The sequence below is a fragment of the Lolium rigidum genome, chromosome 6 (genome assembly GCF_022539505.1).
Source record: "Lolium rigidum isolate FL_2022 chromosome 6, APGP_CSIRO_Lrig_0.1, whole genome shotgun sequence".
Lineage (NCBI taxonomy): Eukaryota > Viridiplantae > Streptophyta > Magnoliopsida > Poales > Poaceae > Lolium > Lolium rigidum.
The window spans coordinates 175,896,199-175,917,382 of NC_061513.1; the positions used below are offsets into that span (position 1 = coordinate 175,896,199).

A 21,184-nucleotide genomic window follows, 5' to 3' on the forward strand; every position below is an offset into this window, starting at 1 on the left:
TCGACATTGAATTGATCAAATGGATCAATTATAGCAAGCCAAGCTACACAGGAAGTTAGCCAACAAGCAAGGAATGATCCAATGGATCATTGGCTTGCATAGATAGCACTGAAGCAGATCACAGGCACCACTGGCACACACACAAGTGTCACTGATGCATCACAAATACACCTAGACAAGCAAGTATGATATCCCAGTAAGAATAAGCAAGCCACAATCAAGCACAGCAGAGCATGGCAAGTACAGAGCATGCTAGGAGCAGCAGAGAAGCAAGCACAGCATAAATAGCAAGCAAATCGACATGTGCCAGTACCAGTAAATGGTAATTGGGCCATGAGCTTGCATAGAGATGTAAGCACGGGAAGATTGCGCAGCAATAGCATGGCTCAGCGTGATCACAAGACCACCGAGAGAGCAACAGCACATGAGGAGGAAGAAGAACAAGAACAAGGGGAGGCGCACGGATATGGAGAAGAGGAAGAGGAAGTGCAGCAACTTACTTGCGCTCGGAAGCGTAAGCTAGGGCATGGCGAGGCAGTGCTCGCGCGGCCCTAACAGCTGCAAGTCCAGGGTAGGCGCCGACGTTACGCCGGCGAACCCAAACACGAACCAACATCACCGTAGCAAGCACCTGAGGCGACGGCACGAGTACTGCGAGCAGCACCCGCGCCAGGTCAACCCCAGGAGCGCACCCATCGTCGGCGAGGACGAGAGCTCGCCGGAGTTCGTCGAGGCGATTCTTCCCGAGATCCAGATCGGAGGCGATTCGCCAGGAGAGGAAGAGAAGGGGAAAAATACGCAGACAGATCCATAGATCTGCACGCGGCGGTTCTAGTTCGATAGGTGGCTACGGCGGAGGAGCACAGCGATGGCCGGAGCGGGGCGGAGGCCATGGCGGCGACGCCATCGCCAGAGCGTCGCGAGAGGTTAGGGTTAGAGGTGGACGAGAGAGAGAGAGGGCCGAGTGAGTGAGAGAGGGTGGGCCGTCGGCGCCACCGAGCCACTATGGGGCAAGCCTTAGTGGGCTGTCCCATGGGCTTAGGTTATTGGGCTGGGCCCAATGAGGTCCAGGGGGTATTTTAGTCTTTTAACATTTAATAAAAAGCCAAAACTTTACCAAATTTTAATAAATCAAATACAACTCTAAAAATACATTAAAAATTGGATTAATGAATGAAAAATAAACCTTAACAAGAATACAATATGAAATGGAATTTATGAAACAAATTCAAAATTATGAATTTTCAGAATTTAAATAATAATTTGGAATTTTAAACTATTATTTCCTTATATTTAAAAATTCAAGGAAAAATCTCCAATAAGTTCAAATACTTATTTTCAAACATTCCAAAATGAAATTCTAATATTCCAAGTCATTTCTATTGAAAAGGGTATTTTCCAAGAAAAATACTATATTCCTTTTTATTCCAAAAACTATAGAAGTAACTCTATAATTTCAAATTATTTTTGGAATGACTAAGGAAATCATCAAGTAAAATAGTTTTACTTTGAATTGTTGTACTTTGTATGAATTACAATGATTAATACTTTTAAATCAATTGTAAATTACTGTCAAAGACATAAATCTTAAACGCAACCCTAAATTGATTTAACTCAGCGGGAAAAAGGGATCCAACATAAAATAATACATCCATGATTGCATCATTTGGATTTTATAACATTTTCTTTACCGGACAATGATGCTTCTTACAGAACCCGAGGTCCAGGTTCCATCAACTGCATTGAACTGCACTATCTCGCAGTCCACAGGCAAGTTCACCCTTGCTCATATAAACTTGAGTATTTTCTATTACTTTAATGCAAAGCTATATACTTATCACTCCTGCATAGCAAATGAAATGTTACTTTCCAACTATGAATATGACTATGTGGTCGGCAATGGAACCATGGTATGTGTTGATATGGTGGAGGTTCCATTGCAATGGGTTATATCACCCTAGGATTAATTACCAATGCCGTCCGATGATTCTAGCGCCGTACAAACCGCGTTGACCATGAGATCTATAATGGCTCTGGGGAAGCCAGCTGTATCTTTTCCCTTCTGCACGCCAACGGATTGGTAGAGCCGGCGGGGTGTTGAGGCACCGCCGTAGGTTGGGATAGCCTTTTAAATCCCCATCCATTAGTGATGATGGCTCTACGATCTATGAAGGATTGTCCGGAGTACACCGTGAGTAAAGCCGTATTGTCGGGGAAGTCTACCGGGGTGTACGGTTGGACAAAAGGGTGGGTTTGCGGTCGCGGAGAAGGCGGTGTGGGCTTGGATTTTCATACCGGCCTCACACCAAAGGAAGTGTGAACGGGGGCAAGTCCTCGCGGATGGCAAAAGGGGTGGAATCTCTTATGGGAAAAGTAACGCACCTCTCGCAGAGTGTATCAAATTGTGGTCTGTCACTCCTTGTTCCGGAAGGGAACTGCTGAACGCGGCAGAAAGGAACTCCACGAAGTTCTAGTCAACCTGTGAAGACCGACGGGCATAGTTTTCATAATAAAAGCAACCTTTTGAAGAAATGATTGCAAAACATGCATTGACCGGCGATTTCTCGATCAATGGTCGTAGCTAGTGCATCAAACACCTTTTTACTCTTTTAGAACTTGTCGAGTACCCCTGTACTCACTTTCTTTCGACACCCTTGCTAGACTGTGATCCGGAAGTGGAGGCCATCAACGATGGAGCCCCAGAAGGAAGTTACGAGCTGGTCTACGAAGAACCTGATCTTACCGGCGGAGTGGAAGGAGTAGACTATGGGATAGTCTATGGATCATTTGACACAGAGGTGGAGGAGTAGTGACATACCCTAGCATCATAGAGCCGAGCAACGTAGAACTTACCTAAATAAGTTGTTGAGCTCTCTTTTATATTTGTTATGAGTTGTAATCGTACTTAAGTAGTATCTTAGGGTGTTCTCATAGGACCTGTGAGAATACCAACTTGTTAAGACAATGTTTGTAATAAAGTATGGAGTGTTATGACCTGCAATGTTTCTGTTGTACCACTCTGAGGGATATGGCAAATTGTGAAGAAGTCCCTTCACAAAGATCATATCAACGACTTGTATACTACAACATGCAGTGGTATGCTGGGTCACCGCATGTCTCCCATGAGGAGGGAGTAGTTCTCCATCGAGGCTAAGGGTTGTACCGGTAGCTATGTGGTTAATCTCTCTCCTATGTACTTCAATACAATGATCTCATGAGCTTCCTTACATGATTGAGATTCATATGAGTTTTGTATCACAATTCATCTATGTGTTACTCTAGTGATGTTATTAAAGTACTCTATTCCTCCTCCATGGTGTAACGGTGACAGTGTGTGCATCATGTAATACTTGGCGTAGGTTATGATTGTAATCTCTTGTAGATTATGAAGTTAATTATTGCTATGATAGTATTGATGTGATTTATTCCTCCTTCATAGTGTGATGGTGACGGTGTGCATGCTATGTTAGTACTTGGTGTAATTGCAATGATCTATCATGCACTCTAAGGTTATTTAAATATGAACATCGAATGTTGTGGAGCTTGTTAACTCCGGCATTGAGGTGCTCTTGTAGCCCTACGCAATTAGTGGTGTTCATCATCCAACAAGAGAGTGTAGAGTGGTTTTATTATGTGATCAATGTTGAGAGTGTCCACTAGTGAAAGTATGATCCCTAGGCCTTGTTTCTAAACATCAAATCTCCATTTGTTTACTGTTCCGTTGCATGTTTACTCGCTGCCATATTTTATTCAGATTGCTATTACCACTCATATACATCCATATTACTTGTATTTCACTATCTCTTCGCCGAACTAGTGCACCTATACATCTGACAAGTGTATTAGGTGTGTTGCTTCTTGTATCGTGATTGCAGGGTTGCTTGAGAGGGATATCTTTGACCTCTTCCTCCCTGAGTTCTATAAACCTTGGGTGATCCACTTAAGGGAAACTTGCTGCTGTTCTACAAACCTCTGCTCTTGGAGGCCCAACACTGTCTACAAGAATAGAAGCACCCGTAGACATCACGGTGCCACAATCGGGCAGCACCTCCGTACTCGGTCACACGTTCGGTGTTGATGACGACGTCCTTCTCCCCGTTCCAGCGGGCAGCGGAAGTAGTAGATCCTCCTTGGAATCCCGACAGCACGACGGCGTGGTGGCGGTGTTGATGGAGATCTCCGGCGGAGCTTCGCTAAGCATATGCGGGAGAGGTGGTGGAGGAGAGGTAGCTAGGGTTTTGGGGAGAGGGGGCTTGGGCGCCGGCCCTCATAGGGGTGCGGCCAAGGTGGAGCCAAGAGTGGCCGGCCAGCCCCTCCCCTCCTCTCTTTATATAGGTGGAAGCCCCAAGGATTAGGTCAAAAGTCTCCGAATAAGACCCCAACATAAACCTTCCATATGACCAACACTTGGGGGAGTGGGACTCCCCCCTTTCCTTGGTGGGGTGGCCGGCCACCATGGGGAGGAGTCCACTTGGGACTCCTCCTCCCTTAGGCTGGCCGGCCAAGGTGGGTGCAGTCCCTCTGGGACTCTACCTTCCATGCTGATTTCTTCCGGACTCTTCTAGAACCTTCCAGGAAAAATACCGGATCATTTTCAAAACTAGAAAATGACTTCCTATATATGAATCTTATTCTCCGGACCATTCCGGACCTCCTCGTGATGTCCTGGATCCCATCCGAGACTCCGAACAAAACTTCGAACTCCATTCCATATTTCCATATCTACTTTAAACGACATCAAACCTTAAGTGTGTCACCCTACGGTTCGCGAACTATGTAGACATGGTTGAGACTTCTCTCCAACCAATAACCAATAGCGGGATCTGGAGATCCATAATGGCTCCCACATATTCAACGATGACTTTAGTGATCGACTGAACCATTTACATATGATACCGATTCCCTTTGTCACGCGATATTTTACATGTTCGAGGTTTGATCATCGGTATCTCTATACCTCGTTCAACCTCGTCTCATGACAAGTACTCTTTACTCGTACCGTGGTATGTGGTCTCTTATGAACCATTCATATGCTTGCAAGCTATTTAGACGACATTCCACCGAGAGGGCCCAGAGTATATCTATCCGTCATCGGGATGGACAAATCCCACTTGTTGATCCATATGCCTCAACTCATACTTTCCGGATACTTAATCCCACCTTTATAACCACCCATTTATGCAGTGGCGTTTGATGTAATCAAAGTACCTTTCCGGTATAAGTGATTTACATGATCTCATGGTCGAAAGGACTAGGTAACTATGTATCGAAAGCTTATAGCAAATAACTTAATGACGTGATCTTATGCTACGCTTAATTGGGTCATATAATGACATAATCTTGTTATTAATAACATCCAATGTTCATGATCACGAAACCATGATCATCTATTAATCAACAAGCTAGTTATACAAGAGGCTTACTAGGGACTCTTTGTTGTTCACATAACACACATGTATCATTTTTTCGGTTAATACAATTATAGCATGGTATGTAAACATTATCATAAACACAAAGATATATTATAATAACTAAAGTTTCACTTGACCTTGGTGGAATTGAAGTAGATCATCAAGTCCAGTGCTATAAACCTCAATGTGACTTTGCTAAAACCTTGTTTTGGGAAGAGATGATTGGATCTAAAGGGTTAGATCAAATGGAACTAAAACCAACACAATAACATATTAATCAAGGATCAATTACTTGATCTTATTAAAGATCATAATATGGTATTATTTGCCATAAGATATGAACATCCATTCAATTGAAAATCAAGTAACAATAAAATGGAGAAACCATTCTTGACTATCTTCTCCATGTCTTAAAAAACTAATCCATGATCCTACCATGAAACCTCATGGTATTCATTCCACTTCAACATTGGAACTATAACAAGGAGATCCACTCAAGAAGTATATATTCTTCTCTATTCCCAATTATTAAGCATCAAACCAAGAGAGGTGAGAGTTCTATTATAATTATTAGAGAAGCATTAACAAACCTTGAGTTAAACCTTGGATATACATCCAAGTATTCAAATCATCATCTTTAAGAGAAACCTTAGGATATTATTCCAGACCATCCCTAGAGAGAGAACCCAACTAGGTTAAACATAGATATTGATGATCACATCAACCTCTATGGAGCCTAATCTTAGGTTAGCATCGAAGTCCTTCCCAAGTGAGAAATACCATTCATACTAATCCTAGCTTTATCTATTTAAGAATAAAGGACAACCATTGAACTAAAGTATTAGGAGATTAACCATTTCATCTTGGAGTGGTGAGATAACCTAGTATCACATGGAATCAGATTATATCCATGGATTGATAAGGAAAGGAGGAGATTAATTTAACCAAGATAGCCAAGTGGAGTTTTAGACTAAATACCTATTGAGATATTGTGAATACACCATAAAACCTAGAATAACTATTCTTATGAGAGAGAGCTCAAGTTATGGTGTTACACTCAAGTTAATGAGGCAACACTTGGACTTGGGGAAGAGAACTATCTATATAACCAGATGATTATATCATCATTGATTAAGTAGAACCCTAACATAATATCTCAGGCATTCTCTTGGGATATAAACTTTAGAGGCAACCATAGTAGTCCCATTCAAGAAGGTAAATTAGAAGTACTACACCCTAGTTGATCAAGACAATGCTTGATCATGGAAGTGAGAAACCTATTTAATGAGAGATACCTTAGGAAGCCAAACCTTGATCATTATAAATTGAGTGATGATCATAAACCTAAGAACTTGAGGTAGAGATATTAAGAACAAGTTGATTATGCCTAATCCATGATCATGCTCCTGAGGTATGTGAGGATAAGTTAAACCCTAATAAGATCAGTAGGTACTGTTCACCACATGAAATCATAGGGAGGTAACTGGTAAGCAACCCTAGGCTAATAACCCAACCTTAACTTGTGAATCAATCAGGATCATAAGTAGAATCCTACCATATCTATGTTTCGTAAATTAAAGAACCTAAGAAAACCTTAGAGTAAAACTCCATACTTAATATGGTGAGAAACCATCCATTCATATGACCAAAGTTAACTATAAAAAGAACTATAACAACTCTAGTTACTGTAACAATAGATTAAGGATAAAATAGAAATCTATTTGTATAATATACAACCAATTCTCAAGTCCTTAGTAATTAAAGGAAAACAGAAACAATTAAGCAAGTAACCATATTACATTGGTTAGGGAAGATTAAACCCTAGCCAGTGCACTATAGTGTCATCCCTTATCTACAAACTAGAATTATATCTCAACCTAGTTTATATACCACTTGGGTGAGCACAACTAAAACCCAATGAAGCCATATTTGAGTTTCAAACCCTATGTCAGTAAGTACATAGAATTAGAACCCTAGCATTGCACTCTCATGCTTAAATATTGAACATAAGAGACATCTAGTGCTAAACTCTATAATTAAACCCATGTGTGGATATCAACCACTTATTCTTGTAACCAAGGTCAACCTTGAGGGAGACAATACCTACCTTAGGTCCTTTCAATGATAATAATAGTGTTAACTTAACAAGGGGGGTTGTAATGGAAATTATAAAACCCTAATAGAATTAATGCTCACATAAAATCATAACAACCAACTTCTTAAATAGAAACCAACTCCTAATAACTAACTCTGAAATACTTTGAGTTGAGATTATCAACTCTATTAATTCCAAATAGATTGGATTCATATAGAAAAAGAAATTAAAAATGAAAATACAAACTCATGTTTAATTGCTATATTGAATAAGCCACATATGTGAAATTTAATCAACTATAAAATACTTTCTTCAATTGGGAGAGTGGTGTAATAGTCACTGCACTACATTTTCATTAAGTAAACATAACTGAGACACCTGCAAAGATAACAGAATTCAGATATGAATTTAAATGTGAAAATACAAAACAGAAAATAAGGAAGAAAAAGGAAACAAAAATAAAGGGGAGAAAAACCTTACCTGGCCGAGCAGCCCATGGAGCAGCCCAGCAGCAGCCTGCATCCCGGCCCAAACCGCAGCCCAGGAACGACCCACGTACCGTTTCGCTCGGATAAGAGCGAAGACGACGACTTCGTCTTCGACTCCTTCCCCCTTCGCATGGACGACGGCGAGACGCCGGCGAGCCACGTCCCGGCCGCCGAAGTGGACTTCCTCGACCATCGACGACCGCCGAAGGGCCTATAAATACCTCGCCGCATCCTCCTCTGTTCGTGTTCGTCATTTTGCCCCAAATTAGCAAACCCTAGTTCGCCCGGCCATCTTCCTCGCTGCCGGTAGAAACCTCCCCAGGCCAGGCCGTAACCACCATCGGCACCGCCATGCTCGACTTGCTCTGCTTGCAAAAGGAATCGAGCTATGGTGAGCCGTAGCACCGTCGTCAACCTCGCCTCTCCGACGGCCGGCGCCATTAAATCCGGCGAACCAGACCACCATTGACCTCGCCGTCAAGCGCGTCATGCTCCTGGTGAGCTTCTGATCTCCCTAGCATGCTCGCCGAATTCAATTGCACGCCGTAGCTCCACCGCGACGGTTAGCCCGGGATCACTACCGCTCTTCCTCGCCGCCGAGCGAGCTCCGGTGACCCAAAGACAGCGGCGCCACCACCAAACTGACCACCACATCACCCTGATTCTAGCCCGCTTAGCCTGCTTCCCGCGCAAGCCCGCTAACGTCGGCGATTGCCGGAATCCTGCCGATCACCGTGAGACCCTGGCATGCTATCGATTTTGACTTAGTCCATGCCTGCGTGGCAGCCAGCGTGGCAATGGCCCACTGGCCAATGGCTGTGGGTAGACTCTGTCTCGGGTAGCTTTAGCATTTGGCATTTAATACAAATTCCAGCAAAGTGCTGCAACTTCAAATAAATCTAGAAAATTCATATTAGCTCAGAAAAATACAACTAAGATATCAAAATTCTTATAAAAGAAAAATCTATCCAATAAAAATATAAAATGAAATATATATTTTTAATAGAAATTCAATTATTTAATACTTGTTATTTAAGCCCTATTTATTAATTCTAAATTCAAATAAACTTCAATAAATAGGAAAACTATCTAAAATAAATAAAAACCAGTAAAGTAAATAAAGAAAACATTAACACTAATTTTCTTTATTTGTAACTTATTTAATCCTTAATGTTAGAATTTAAACCCTAATTAATAATTGTCCTAATTATTAATTGTTCAAAAATAACAAAATGCCAAGTCCAATGTTATTTTAATTTCAAAGTTAATAATAACTTCAACCTTATAATAAAGTTATTACCCTCAGAACAACATGGTAATTAGGAAACCCTAATTACTTATTAAATGAAACCACAACCTTACCATTTCATGTGAAAACCCTAACACCATAAATTCAATTGGAACCTTAGTTCCATTAGTACATATGAACCCAAAATTACTTCTAACCTAAACCTTAGGTTAGAACTTGTAATCATGATACTTTCCTTTCAAACATAGAACCATAATAGCAACTAAATAATTGCCATGACCACATAAAATATAAGAACCTTATCACTAGTTACTTGCTATGCTATGTTCTCATCTAAATAAAACTTGTTAATTTAGTAGGATCAAGCAAGTGTAAAACCCTAGATCCTATTACCAAAGCCATCATCCTTATTCATTCCTATTTAGCATCACATCAATGTGATGAACCTCAGGAGCAATTATGCCAAATCTTGAACATTACCTAACCATATTCCACTAAACCCTACTAGTGTTGAATACTTATGAACCATCCTTTGTAGAAACTAATTATTACTTACCTAAAGGAGTCAGATAGCAAAACCTTGTACCTATAAACCCTAATTGCAATACTTCTTATTATTTAAGAAGTATGTTCTTCAAAAGTTATTCTTTTGAAGAAGATAAGGAATCATCATCAAACTTGCCTAATAGGACCTATAGACAATAGCCATCTATCACCAATAAGGTATAACCAACCCTGATAGAACCCATGTGTAATTAATTGCTTAAGTTGCTTTTGCTTAAGTAAAACCAATCAAGCCTAGTTGATGATGAATCCAACTATGTTGTGATCCATCTAATACTTATCCTAGAAACTAGATGAAACCATATTAAACCATAGAACTCCACAACTCTAATTATCATACTTATTCTTTATTAAAGAACATGTTCTTCAAAAGTTATTCTTTTGAAGTATATGATAATTAATCATTAACCATGTCATATAGTGCTAAAACCAACCACCATTTATTACATATTAGGATTATATCAAATGTTATTGTTGTGTGCTATTAGTGTTATTGTTATGATATACTGCAGCACATGTTTATGATACCAATCAACCAATCCTTAATAAGAACCTTGTTTGTGAATCACTCTAAAAGTGCAACACACCCTGAACTAATCATTACAAACCACTGATTCTAAATCATCGGGATTAGGTCACGCTTAGAGCGATTGCATCTCATACTTATGCATTATTGCATACTTGCCAATCTTTTAAACGTCGTCCTTACCGGACGATGATGCTATTTCAGAATTTGGAGTTATTGCGCACCGAAGACCTTGCCTGCATAATCTTGCAGTCAAGAAAGGCAAGTTCATCACTTGCTCATGTCATTTGAGTATTTTTACCAAATTACTTGCAAAGTACTATACTTATCACTCTTGCATGAAAAGCAAAAGTACTATTTTCATAACTATGAATATGACTATGTGGTGGGCAATGGAACCATGGTATGTGTTGATATGGTGGAGGTTCCATTGCAAGGGTTTATATCCATCTAGGATTAAACAAAAAATGTCGATCCAAGTGATTCTTGTGCCGTAATACCCGTGTTAACCATAAGATCTGGAGTGGGACGGAATAGTCAATCGTATTTCCACCTCTTGTACATCAACGGATGCGCTTACCGTAGCGGTTGTATCTTGCGGGGTAACTGGAGGGTGGGGAGCCCCTTCTAATTCCCCACGGTAATGCAATGCTTACCGTAGCGGTTGCTGCTTGCGGAACAACTGGAGGGTGGGGATCCCCTTCTAATTCCCCACGGTAATGTGGTCTATGATGGGTTGCGGCTACCGGCGAAGGAGTTTGGTTAACGAGTCCCGGACTCGTCGTCGTGGTCGGGGTCCATCCTTAATTGGTATAAGAGGACCGGCGAGGACCCAGGGTCGGGGTATGCAACAAAGGGTGGGTGTGCGAGGTAGCGGAGGAATATGATTGGCTATGACCTTATACCGGGCCTCACACCAAAGGAAGTGTGGACGAGAACATGACTCGGTTGGCACCAAGGTTAAGATCTCTTATGGGTAAAGCAACACACCTCTGCAGAGTGTAATGAATCGTGACCTGTCACTCCCTGTTCCAGGATATGGAACTGCGAACGCTGCCGGAAAGGAACTCCATGAAGTTCTAGTAAATCGGTGAAGGCTGACGGACATAGTTCTTCTGAATAAAAACAACCTTTTGAAGAAATGGTTATGAAAACTTGCATTGGTATTAGACTTTCTGGTCTAATGCCGTAGCTAGTGCATTAAACACCTCTTTCCTATAATGAACTTATTGAGTACGCTCGTACTCATCCCACTCTTAAATCCCCTGCTTAGATATGGAGGCATCAAAGGAGGATCTACCATGCAACTCAAAGGCCGAGGAGTCATCAACTACTTCAAGAGACAGGACCATGTCGGAAGAGTCAGATACCACATCCACCATGGAGAAAACCTAGATTAAGCAGTAGAAGGGAACTAGCTCCCTAAATGTAGCTCCTATTTTAGCTAGAATCTTTTCATAGCCTCTGTAGCTAGTTAAATATTCTACAAATAGAGTTCGTGTTAGGATTAGACTACGAGTCGTTCTTCTGGAGTTATTTGCAATTTTACCTCATTGTAAAGTAGGAGGCTGTGATGATCTTATGTAACAGAGTCTGTGTGTAATTCTATAGACATGCCTTGGACCCGCATATGTTTCTGTTGTACCACTCTGAGCGATATAATACTATTGGAACGGTGTTTCATTGGTGTTATATCAGACTTGCATACTACACCATGCAGTGGTATGCCGGGTCTCCACATTACTTCCGCTAGTATTTAAGTTGTTTCAAGTCGACTTAGAGTGTGAGTGGTGTCCTCACTGGTGCGATGAGGATATCAAAATGTTTGTACATTTTTGGTATGTAATAATAAGTGTGTCATATTCAGATCCGCAATGTTTCTGTTGTACCACTCCAGGGGATGTAATATTTGTGAAGCAATACCTTCAAAATTAAGTATTATATCAACAATTTGTGTACTCCAAAATGCATTGGTATGATGGTTCCGTATGGGAACAAAAATATAACATGAAAAGGCACTCAAGTAGGAGACACAGTAGTCAGTCGCACGCTGACCGGCTTCGGCTAGCTGCTCCGGAACTCCGTTGTTGGGCTGCTAGATTGCTGCAACGCTGCCTTACGGGTTTTTTTACACTAATACAGTAGGATAAGGCTCCCTACTATGATTTTTTTTTTCATTCATAACATATCAATCCATAATTTTATGCATTTCTTGAGGCTAGGCTTAGCTCTATGCATAGTCAAAGTAAAGAATTATTTAAATCTTTGTATGCATCTAGTTGATGGATGTATCTCTTTAAAGAGGGCATCATTTCTTTGTTCTCAGATGCTCAAGCAACCAATAATAAGAATTTCCATCATGAAACTGGTCGAATATCTTGTTTTAGCATCTTTAATCATGGTGATGCTCAAAGTTTAAGCTCCTCTGTTGTGGGGGCGAGCGGTGACGGGCAACTAGCCAATGAGGGGAGGCAGGGGACTGGCGGAGGCCATGGGCGGGGTGAACTGGAGGTGGAGGTTGCGAGGGGCCAGGCAGTGATGAGGATCGGAGGCCTCTAGATCCTAGAGGCACCGGTGGATAGATATCAGCAGCGACTGGTTTAGTCGTTGCTAGATTGTTCAAGTAGGACAAGCAAAAAAACATTTATGGTCATTGGACCTAAAATCTAAATTGTAGAAGATAAAAACTTTTTTCCCGGAAATTCGGGGTGGACCACGGCCACTGGCGGATCTAAAGCTAGCTACAGGGGTGCATAGGACAGCCCCTAGCAAAACATTTCTTTGCAAAATAGCATTTTTTCACCATATATGCACCCCCAAAAATGTTTAAAATCTGTTGGTGCACCCTCTAGGCACCCTGGTTGGAGATGTTGTAGCTCCGCACGGCCCACCCGGCCACCCTGTTGCATATGCCCATGTCCATGGGACCTAAATGTAGGTACATCACCACTCTTGTCTTTGTGATTTACCGCGTCCTCCGATGTATCTTTAGGTTTCCTATGCTCTATTTCGATACGTATAAACCGTATATATGATTGAAGTAATTTGTCATCAAAACCTTAGATATCTACTCCCTCCGGTACAAATTAAATATCACAGCTTTGGTTAGATTTAGTCCAAATACAGATGTTTCTAGACACGTTTTAGCGTGTAAGCTCACTAGTTGAAAAAACTAAGACACTTAATTAGAAACGGGGGAAGTACATCTTAACACAAGTAGGCTACAAATATTGAAATCAAGGTCCATGGCTACACATTTGCGGCTTATAAAAAATGAATTTCGTAAGATATGGGGCAAAGTAGAGATTCTTGACAATGTCCCTCTTTCACTCACTATTTCTCTAAAGATGAAGTTTCAAAATTTCACATTGCTAATTAAGAGAGAGTTTGAGTAGTTTATAAGGTGACATATTCCAATCCCACTAAGTGAGCAGAAGAGAAGAAGTTCAGGGGCACTCCTCCTCCACCACCACTTGTCTCTCCACGCATCGCGCGCATGTGCGTCGCGTTTCGTGAATCGAGTTAGAAAGCCGTTTTATGGAAGATTATTTTTTTGCATGGTGCACCAACGGAGTTGGGTACATGTTAGTGTGTGCATGCTCGACGCGCCAACACGTGGCGCTTCGGTCGGTGCCTCCCCTCACAGGCTATTTCAGGAGACGAAAGACATATCTAGAGCGTTCTACTCGCTTTTGTCTCTCTTCCTCGTGATCAGTTTCATTAGCTGTGCTGCTCTCTAGACGTCTCCACCGCTGTGCTGCTCTCTAGACGTCTCCACCCGATGATTGTGTGCTCGGCCGTTTGGGAGTGCATGCATCCAAAATCTCGTTCATTGAGTTCTTGCACCGGAAGACATATCATAAATTCATAATGTATTTGGGAAGCGTATCCAGCATGATTGTTGGCCTCTGTCCAAGTTCTTCATCGCGGGCTTAATTCATCCTTGCTAGCTTACCGTTTCATCGCCGGCCTCGAAATATCCGGCGACTTCAACCACACCATGAGCAACAAGAACATCGATCATGGTGATGCTACGGTGGCGATCTTCCCAATAGCGATGTATGTGTTTCTGCTCTCTTTGCTTGCACTAGTTTTTGCTCTGTAATCGTATATGCTAGATGTGCTTACTGTGTTGTACATGGATAACTCTGGCAGTGCATCCGTGATGTAGACTTTTCGTAATCAAACTCACGGCAAAATTGCTTAATAACCTAACCTAAGACATTGTGATTCAAAGTGTGAGACAAAAAACGGTCGTGGCCGACTAGATTTTCTGCTTCCATTTGCACACTCACGCACGCTTGTGTTTGCTTCAGCTCATCCACGCATGGATCACATCATGACGTACACTACACGAGCGGTCAGCTTATCTATATCCAGAAGTCACGGCTCGTCGACGTGGCGCATCACGGCGTCCACGTCATGCATCGTTCGTTGGGAGGTATTCGGTGTGTCGCCTTTGTAGCCAGGAGTTTCCAGCAGTCCAGCACCATCATCCATGGCTTGCGTGTGCACTGTCGATTTCTTGCATTTCCCAGATATTTCTGAACCAAGATTTATTTAGTACGCAGCAAATCTTCCGCCCAGATCTTTCTGGAGCGAGATTTATATAGTATCACGTACGTTTGCAGCTAAGCTGCCGGAGTGCCGGTCACCGTCCTCTCTGTGAGTGAGTGACATCAGAATAGATTCTGCCTTTCTACACCGCGCACCACAAGCCTAGCCCATGAAATACTCATACGAGACTCTCGGAAATCTTATTTAGCGCGTCTCGTTTACGCGAACCGTGCATACCTGAATTGTTATATCTCATACGTTACTGTACTTAATTGCAAAATTGGATATCCATACATTATCGGATTCAGGTAAGGGAAGAGGCTCCCGTCCTGCTTCCTATCCTAGGGCGGCAGCAGGGCCAACCCTACCCGCCACCAAAAGCTCCTCTGCACTGTGGATCCTCGCTGCGGCTAACGTCGGCCTCGTCTGCGGCGGTGGCAAGGCCCAGTGTCGAAGGAGCGGAGGGAGGGTGCTGATCGGGACGACGACGTTCAACCACGAACGGGGCGGCGTGAGCACCTCCCGTTGAGTGCGACAGCCGGGGCAGAGTCCTTTGGTTGAGGCGCCGATGTTGATCCACTTCTTCGACGATGCACTTTGGTGCAATCATGCGGAAAAGGCTTTCTATGGATTCTTGGGTCCCATCCAGATCCTCCGCCCTTGATTTGTAGACCTAGTCTCGGTGGATCTGGCGACCGGTGACAGCCGATGGTGTGGGGACTATCGGCCTGGCTTCGAATACCTAGGATCCCTCTCCCGCCATGAAGGGGATCTCCGTGATGCATGTCTTCATTGATCTGACTGAAGTGTCGAGTTTTAAAAGGCTTCACCAACGAATCCAATGGACGACATGTTTTAAGATTGCCGGATCGGATAGGATTCGGTCACGCGTAACCATGTTTTTTCTGACTGTTTGGTTTCGAGGGGAACGGTGTGGAGCCTTCAGTATGTTACCATCATGGGACATGTTTTTAGTCTTATGGTGAAATCAGTTGTGAAGAATGGCAAGGAAGGTGAGATCTGAGAACTGGTATTGGTGGTTTGAGTCCTGGTAGCGATGATGTTTAGGCTTGGTGATCCGTGACTTGGAGCAGAATCATCGGCAAGTGGGAGCAACAAGATGGAAGAAGTTCAGAGTCTAAACTTGCAGGGTGAAAATCCAAGATCTAGTTTTAATTAGTTGTGCCGGGCAATGTCCTTGTTGAGGTATTGTTTTTGTGAGCGCAGACTTTCTCGTGGCTGAAAACATATGATCTATTATCAAGACGGTGATGAGACTTGTGCTTAATTTCCTTCTTGAAGGTAGCGTTTTTGGAGAAGATGTATTTCTGGTGCTGTCTTGGTGATGTTTGGTTCATTGTTACAAGGAATAGATCAATGTAGCAGGACTTTTCTTTTATACAATTTTTTTTTGCGATGTGCATCCGTATTGCCATTAGGTTACTACGTTGTTGCAGAGGCTGAATGTAATTGATATCTTCGTGATATTAATATATATTGTTTTATAAAAAATATTGTCAATTTGCTAGTACCCACCAAAAAATGCGTTAATTGAACTTAAAAAGGTGCAATTACAACAGAACCAAGTTGCATTTTTCTTCAAATTGCAATTACACTTTTTTCAGGTGATTAAGACGAAAATGTAAGTAAATTGAGACATTGATAAACCTATAGATTGTGAACTTTTTGACGCGCCAAGCTGCGGCGCATGGAAGCAAATTAACCGCACGCGCGCGAGGGGAAGGCATCGCGGCTCTTGACGAAGGGCGACGAGCCGGTGTGAACCAACATACGACAAGGGCAGCAGCTGCGGCAACAAATAAAGCACATCACTCCTGCGAAAGTTCCCCCCAGAAAAGGAAGCAAGAGACAGATGAGATTCTACGGGAGCAAAGCGAGAGCTTCCATGTCAAGAGAGCCACCAACCTCAGAATAATCTCTCTCTCTCTTCCTCCACTCCCTCACTCTAGCTCCGATTCTCTCTCGCGAGCTTCATGGCCTTCCCCTCCGGAAAGCAAGCACTAGGTAGTAGCTACGTGCTCGATCCCTCCAAAAGCAAAAGCATTCGGAAACCACTCACCTCCACATCATAAGGAACCCTATTCCATTCGACCGCCACCTCCCGATCGCTTTCCCATCATCACCACCACGCGCGCGCCGATCTCCCCTCCCCTGCTTCCATGGCGGCCGGAGGGCCGCCGCCGACGGAGATGCCGCCTCCGGGGCCACCGCCGATGGTGCGGAAGCTCGCCGTCGAGGTGGTGGACGCGCGCGACCTCGTGCCCAAGGACGGGCTCGGCACCTCAAGCGCCTACGCCGTCGCCGACTTCGACGGACAGCGAAAGCGCACGCGCACCGTGCCGCGCGACCTCAACCCGCAGTGGCACGAGCGCCTCGAGTTCGCCGTCCCCGACCCCGCCAGCATGCACGCCGAGTCGCTCGACGTCTCGCTCTACCACGACCGACGCTTCAACCCCTCCGGCGGTGGTGGCGGCGGCGGCAAGAACAACTTCCTCGGCCGCGTCCGCATCTACGGCTCCCAGTTCTCGCGCCGCGGGGAGGAGGGCATCGTCTACTTCCCGCTCGAGAAGCGAAGCCTGCTCAGCTGGATCCGCGGCGAGGTCGGCCTCAAGATTTACTACTACGACGAACCGGCGGTGCCGCCGCCGCCGCCTGAGGAAAGGCCGCCCGAGGGAGCTGATAACGCGCCGCCACCTGAGGTCCCGCCGGAGGAGCCGAAGGAGCTCCCCGAGGTCCCCGAGCCGACCGAGGCGGCCGTCGAGGTGCAGCAGCCACATATGCAGCCTCCGGTCATCATCGTGGAGGAAGCACCGATGCACGGTCCGCACGGCTCGATGATGCCACCGCCGATGCACGGCCACATGATGCCACCCATGCACGGGCCACACGGCCCGATGATGCCGCCGATGCACGGGCCACACGGCCCTGGCCCGATGATGCACGGTCCACACGGCCCGATGATGATGCACGCTCGAATGATGCCGCCACAACCGGAACCGGAGCCAGAGCCGGAGCAGCCGGGGCCGGATGGGGCGGAGCCGTACCCGCCTGAGGTGCGCAAGACGCGGATGGCTTCAAGCACGGAGCATGTCCGCATCCCAAGACACCCGAGCGGCGGCTTCGGGCCTGACTACTACACCGCCTCGCCTCGCGTCATTTCCGGCCGGTTCGTGTCCACCGGCGAGGCCGTTGAGCCGGTGCAGTCAACGTACGACCTGGTGGAGCCGATGCGGTACCTCTTCGTGCGCATCGTCAGGGTGCGCGGCATCCGCGCCTGCGAAGGCCCTTACGTCAAGATCCAGGCGGGGCCGCAGTGCCTCCGGTCCCGCCCCGGCCGCGACGTCTCCGGCACCGGCAGTCCCGAGTGGAACCAGGTGTTTGCCGTCAGCCACGCCAAGCCAGAGCCGACGCTCGAGATATCCGTGTGGGACGGCCAGGCGCCCTCTCCTGCCGACGCCTTCCTCGGCGGCGTCTGCTTCGACCTCTCCGACGTGCCGGTCCGCGACCAGCCGGACGGCCCGCTGGCGGCGCAGTGGTATCGGCTCGAGGGCGGCGAGCCGGGCATGGTTACAGGGGACATCATGGTGTCGGTGTGGATCGGCACGCAGGCCGATGACGTGTTCCCAGAGGCGTGGAACACCGACGCGCCCTACGCCGCGTACACGCGCGCCAAGGTGTACCAGTCCCCCAAGCTCTGGTACCTGCGAGCGTCGGTCATCGAGGCGCAGGACCTGCGCGTGCCGGCGCCGCCACCGGGACTGCCGTTCGACGTGCGTGTGAAGGTTCAGCTCGGGTTCCAGTCAGCGCGCACCCGTCGGTCCGTGGCCAGCAGCAGCGGCTCGGCGTTCGCGTGGGCCGAAGACCTCATGTTCGTCGCTTCCGAGCCGCTCGACGACACCCTTGTCCTGCTCGTCGAGGACCGATCGATGATCAAGGAGCCTGCTCTGCTCGGCCACGCCACCATCCCAGTGAGCTCCGTCGAGCAGCGCCTCGACGAGCGGCAGATCGTCGCGTCAAGATGGTTCAATCTCGAGGGCGGCATGGGTCATGGAGATGGCGGCGGGGATCAGCAGGGACAGCCTCCAGGGTTCTACTCCGGCAGGCTGCACCTTCGGCTTTCCCTGGAAGGTGGGTACCACGTGCTCGACGAGGCAGCGCACGTTTGCAGCGATTACCGGCCGACGGCGAAGCAGCTGTGGAAGCCACCGGTGGGCGTGCTGGAGCTCGGCATTGTGGGAGCGTGCGGCTTGCTCCCCATGAAGACCAAGGGAGGATCCAAGGGCTCGACGGACGCCTACTGCGTGGCCAAGTACGGCAAGAAGTGGGTGCGCACGCGCACTGTCACGGACAGCTTCAACCCACGGTGGAACGAGCAGTACACGTGGCAGGTGTACGACCCGTGCACGGTGCTCACGGTGGCCGTGTTCGACAACTGGCGCATGTTTGCCGGCGCCGGCGACGACAGGCAGGACTACCGCATCGGAAAGGTGCGGGTGCGCGTGTCCACGCTCGAGAGCAACAGAGCTTACACGGCGTCGTACCCGCTGCTCGTGCTGCTGCGCTCGGGGCTGAAGAAGATGGGCGAGGTGCAGCTCGCCGTGCGGTTCTCGTCGCCGGCGCATCTGCCGGACACCTGGGCCACGTACACGTCGCCGCTCCTGCCGCGGATGCACTACCTCCGCCCGATCGGCGTCGCGCAGCAGGAGGCGCTGCGGGGCGCGGCCGTGCGCACCGTGGCGGCGTGGCTGGCGCGCTCCGAGCCGCCGCTCGGCCCGGAGGTGGTGCGGTACATGCTGGACGCGGACGCGCACACGTGGAGCGTGCGGCGCGCCAAGGCCAACTGGTTCCGCATCATGGGGGTGCTCGCGTGGGCGGTCGGGCTGGAGCGGTGGCTGAACGGCGTTCGGCGGTGGCGCAACCCTTCCACCACCGTCCTCGTCCACGTGCTGTACCTCGTCCTCGTCTGGTACCCGGAGCTGGTGGTGCCCACGGCGTCGCTGTACGTCTTCCTGATCGGTGTGTGGTACTACCGGTTCCGGCCCCGCGCGCCGGCCGGCATGGACGCGCGGCTATCGCAGGCCGACACGGTGGAGGGCGACGAGCTGGAGGAGGAGTTCGACGCCGTGCCGGCGCCCGACGTCCTCCGGCTACGGTACGAGAGGTTACGGACGCTGGCCGGGAGGGTGCAGCGCGTCATGGGCGACGTGGCGGCGCAGGGCGAGCGGCTGCAGGCGTTGGTGAGCTGGAGGGACCCGCGGGCAAGCCGGATCTTCGTGGGCGTCTGCCTCGCCGTCGCCGTGGCGCTGTACGCGATGCCGCCCAAGATGGTGGCGGTGGCCAGCGGGTTCTACTACCTCCGACACCCCATGTTCAGGGACCCAATGCCTGCGGCCTCCGTCAACTTCTTCCGCCGGCTGCCGAGCCTCTCGGACAGGATGCTCTGAGATTGGCTGGAAGCATGGGTGCATTCTTTTTTTCCCTTCTGTTGCCGTAATAACGAGTGTGCAATAGGAATATCAGAGGAGAGCATAGGAATAACAGAATGATTGTATTCATATAACCATATAGTATATAGAACACACAATAATGATACAGTAACAAAAATTATGATTGTCGCAGCAATTGATACGCTTAAAACAGGCTTGACCCTGTTCATCTTCATCGGGAGCAGTACTATGTTGCTTCGACAATTTGGACGTGGTAGGGAAGCTATTCTAACAGTGTTTCAGCTGCAATTCTTTATGACAGCTATCACTTGGCGTCGGAATTTCTAAAAGTTCAGTTTAAACACATTTTCCCTGAAGCAAATTCGGTTCCACATGAATTATAGTATAGACTAGCACGGGACTCACCAACATGGCTGGGAAGAGGAGCCTCCAGACTAGATTGTAGCTTTCCTGATCAATGAAACCGTGTCTAGGAGGAACTAGACATTTTTTTGATATAGTAGAAGCGGGACTTGGCGTGACCATCCCAAATTAGTTCCTGATAGGAATCGAACTTCGGTCGTTGGGTGTGCCACTGCGACCCCAACCACTAGGCTAAGCCCACGTCGTCACCTTTTCTGATCAATGATGTGATGGAGCTAAGAACCTTAGGCAGTACTTCAGTTGATCGGATATTCTAATCAAGCTGCATCAACATGCATGGAGCTAAGAAATTTAGCAAAACGAAAGCAATGGATATTTAGTCTCCAAATTGGAACAGGCCGACATGCTTTTTTTCGACAAAGACCGGCCGACAGGCTTGCACTTGCACAGACCATGAACACAA

The 21,184-nt window shown here is 46.7% G+C and overlaps 1 protein-coding gene across 1 annotated transcript; it reads left to right on the top strand.

The window, feature by feature from the left end:
* The first annotated feature begins 16,929 nt into the window (after positions 1 to 16,929).
* LOC124665735 (protein QUIRKY) lies at positions 16,930 to 20,572 on the top strand. The gene is made up of 2 exons (XM_047203121.1): positions 16,930 to 17,724; positions 17,881 to 20,572. Exons 1-2 carry the CDS (start codon positions 17,071 to 17,073, stop codon positions 20,353 to 20,355), a joined length of 3,129 nt encoding a protein of 1,042 aa, XP_047059077.1. The 5' UTR covers positions 16,930 to 17,070; the 3' UTR covers positions 20,356 to 20,572.
* The last annotated feature ends 612 nt before the right edge of the window (positions 20,573 to 21,184 follow it).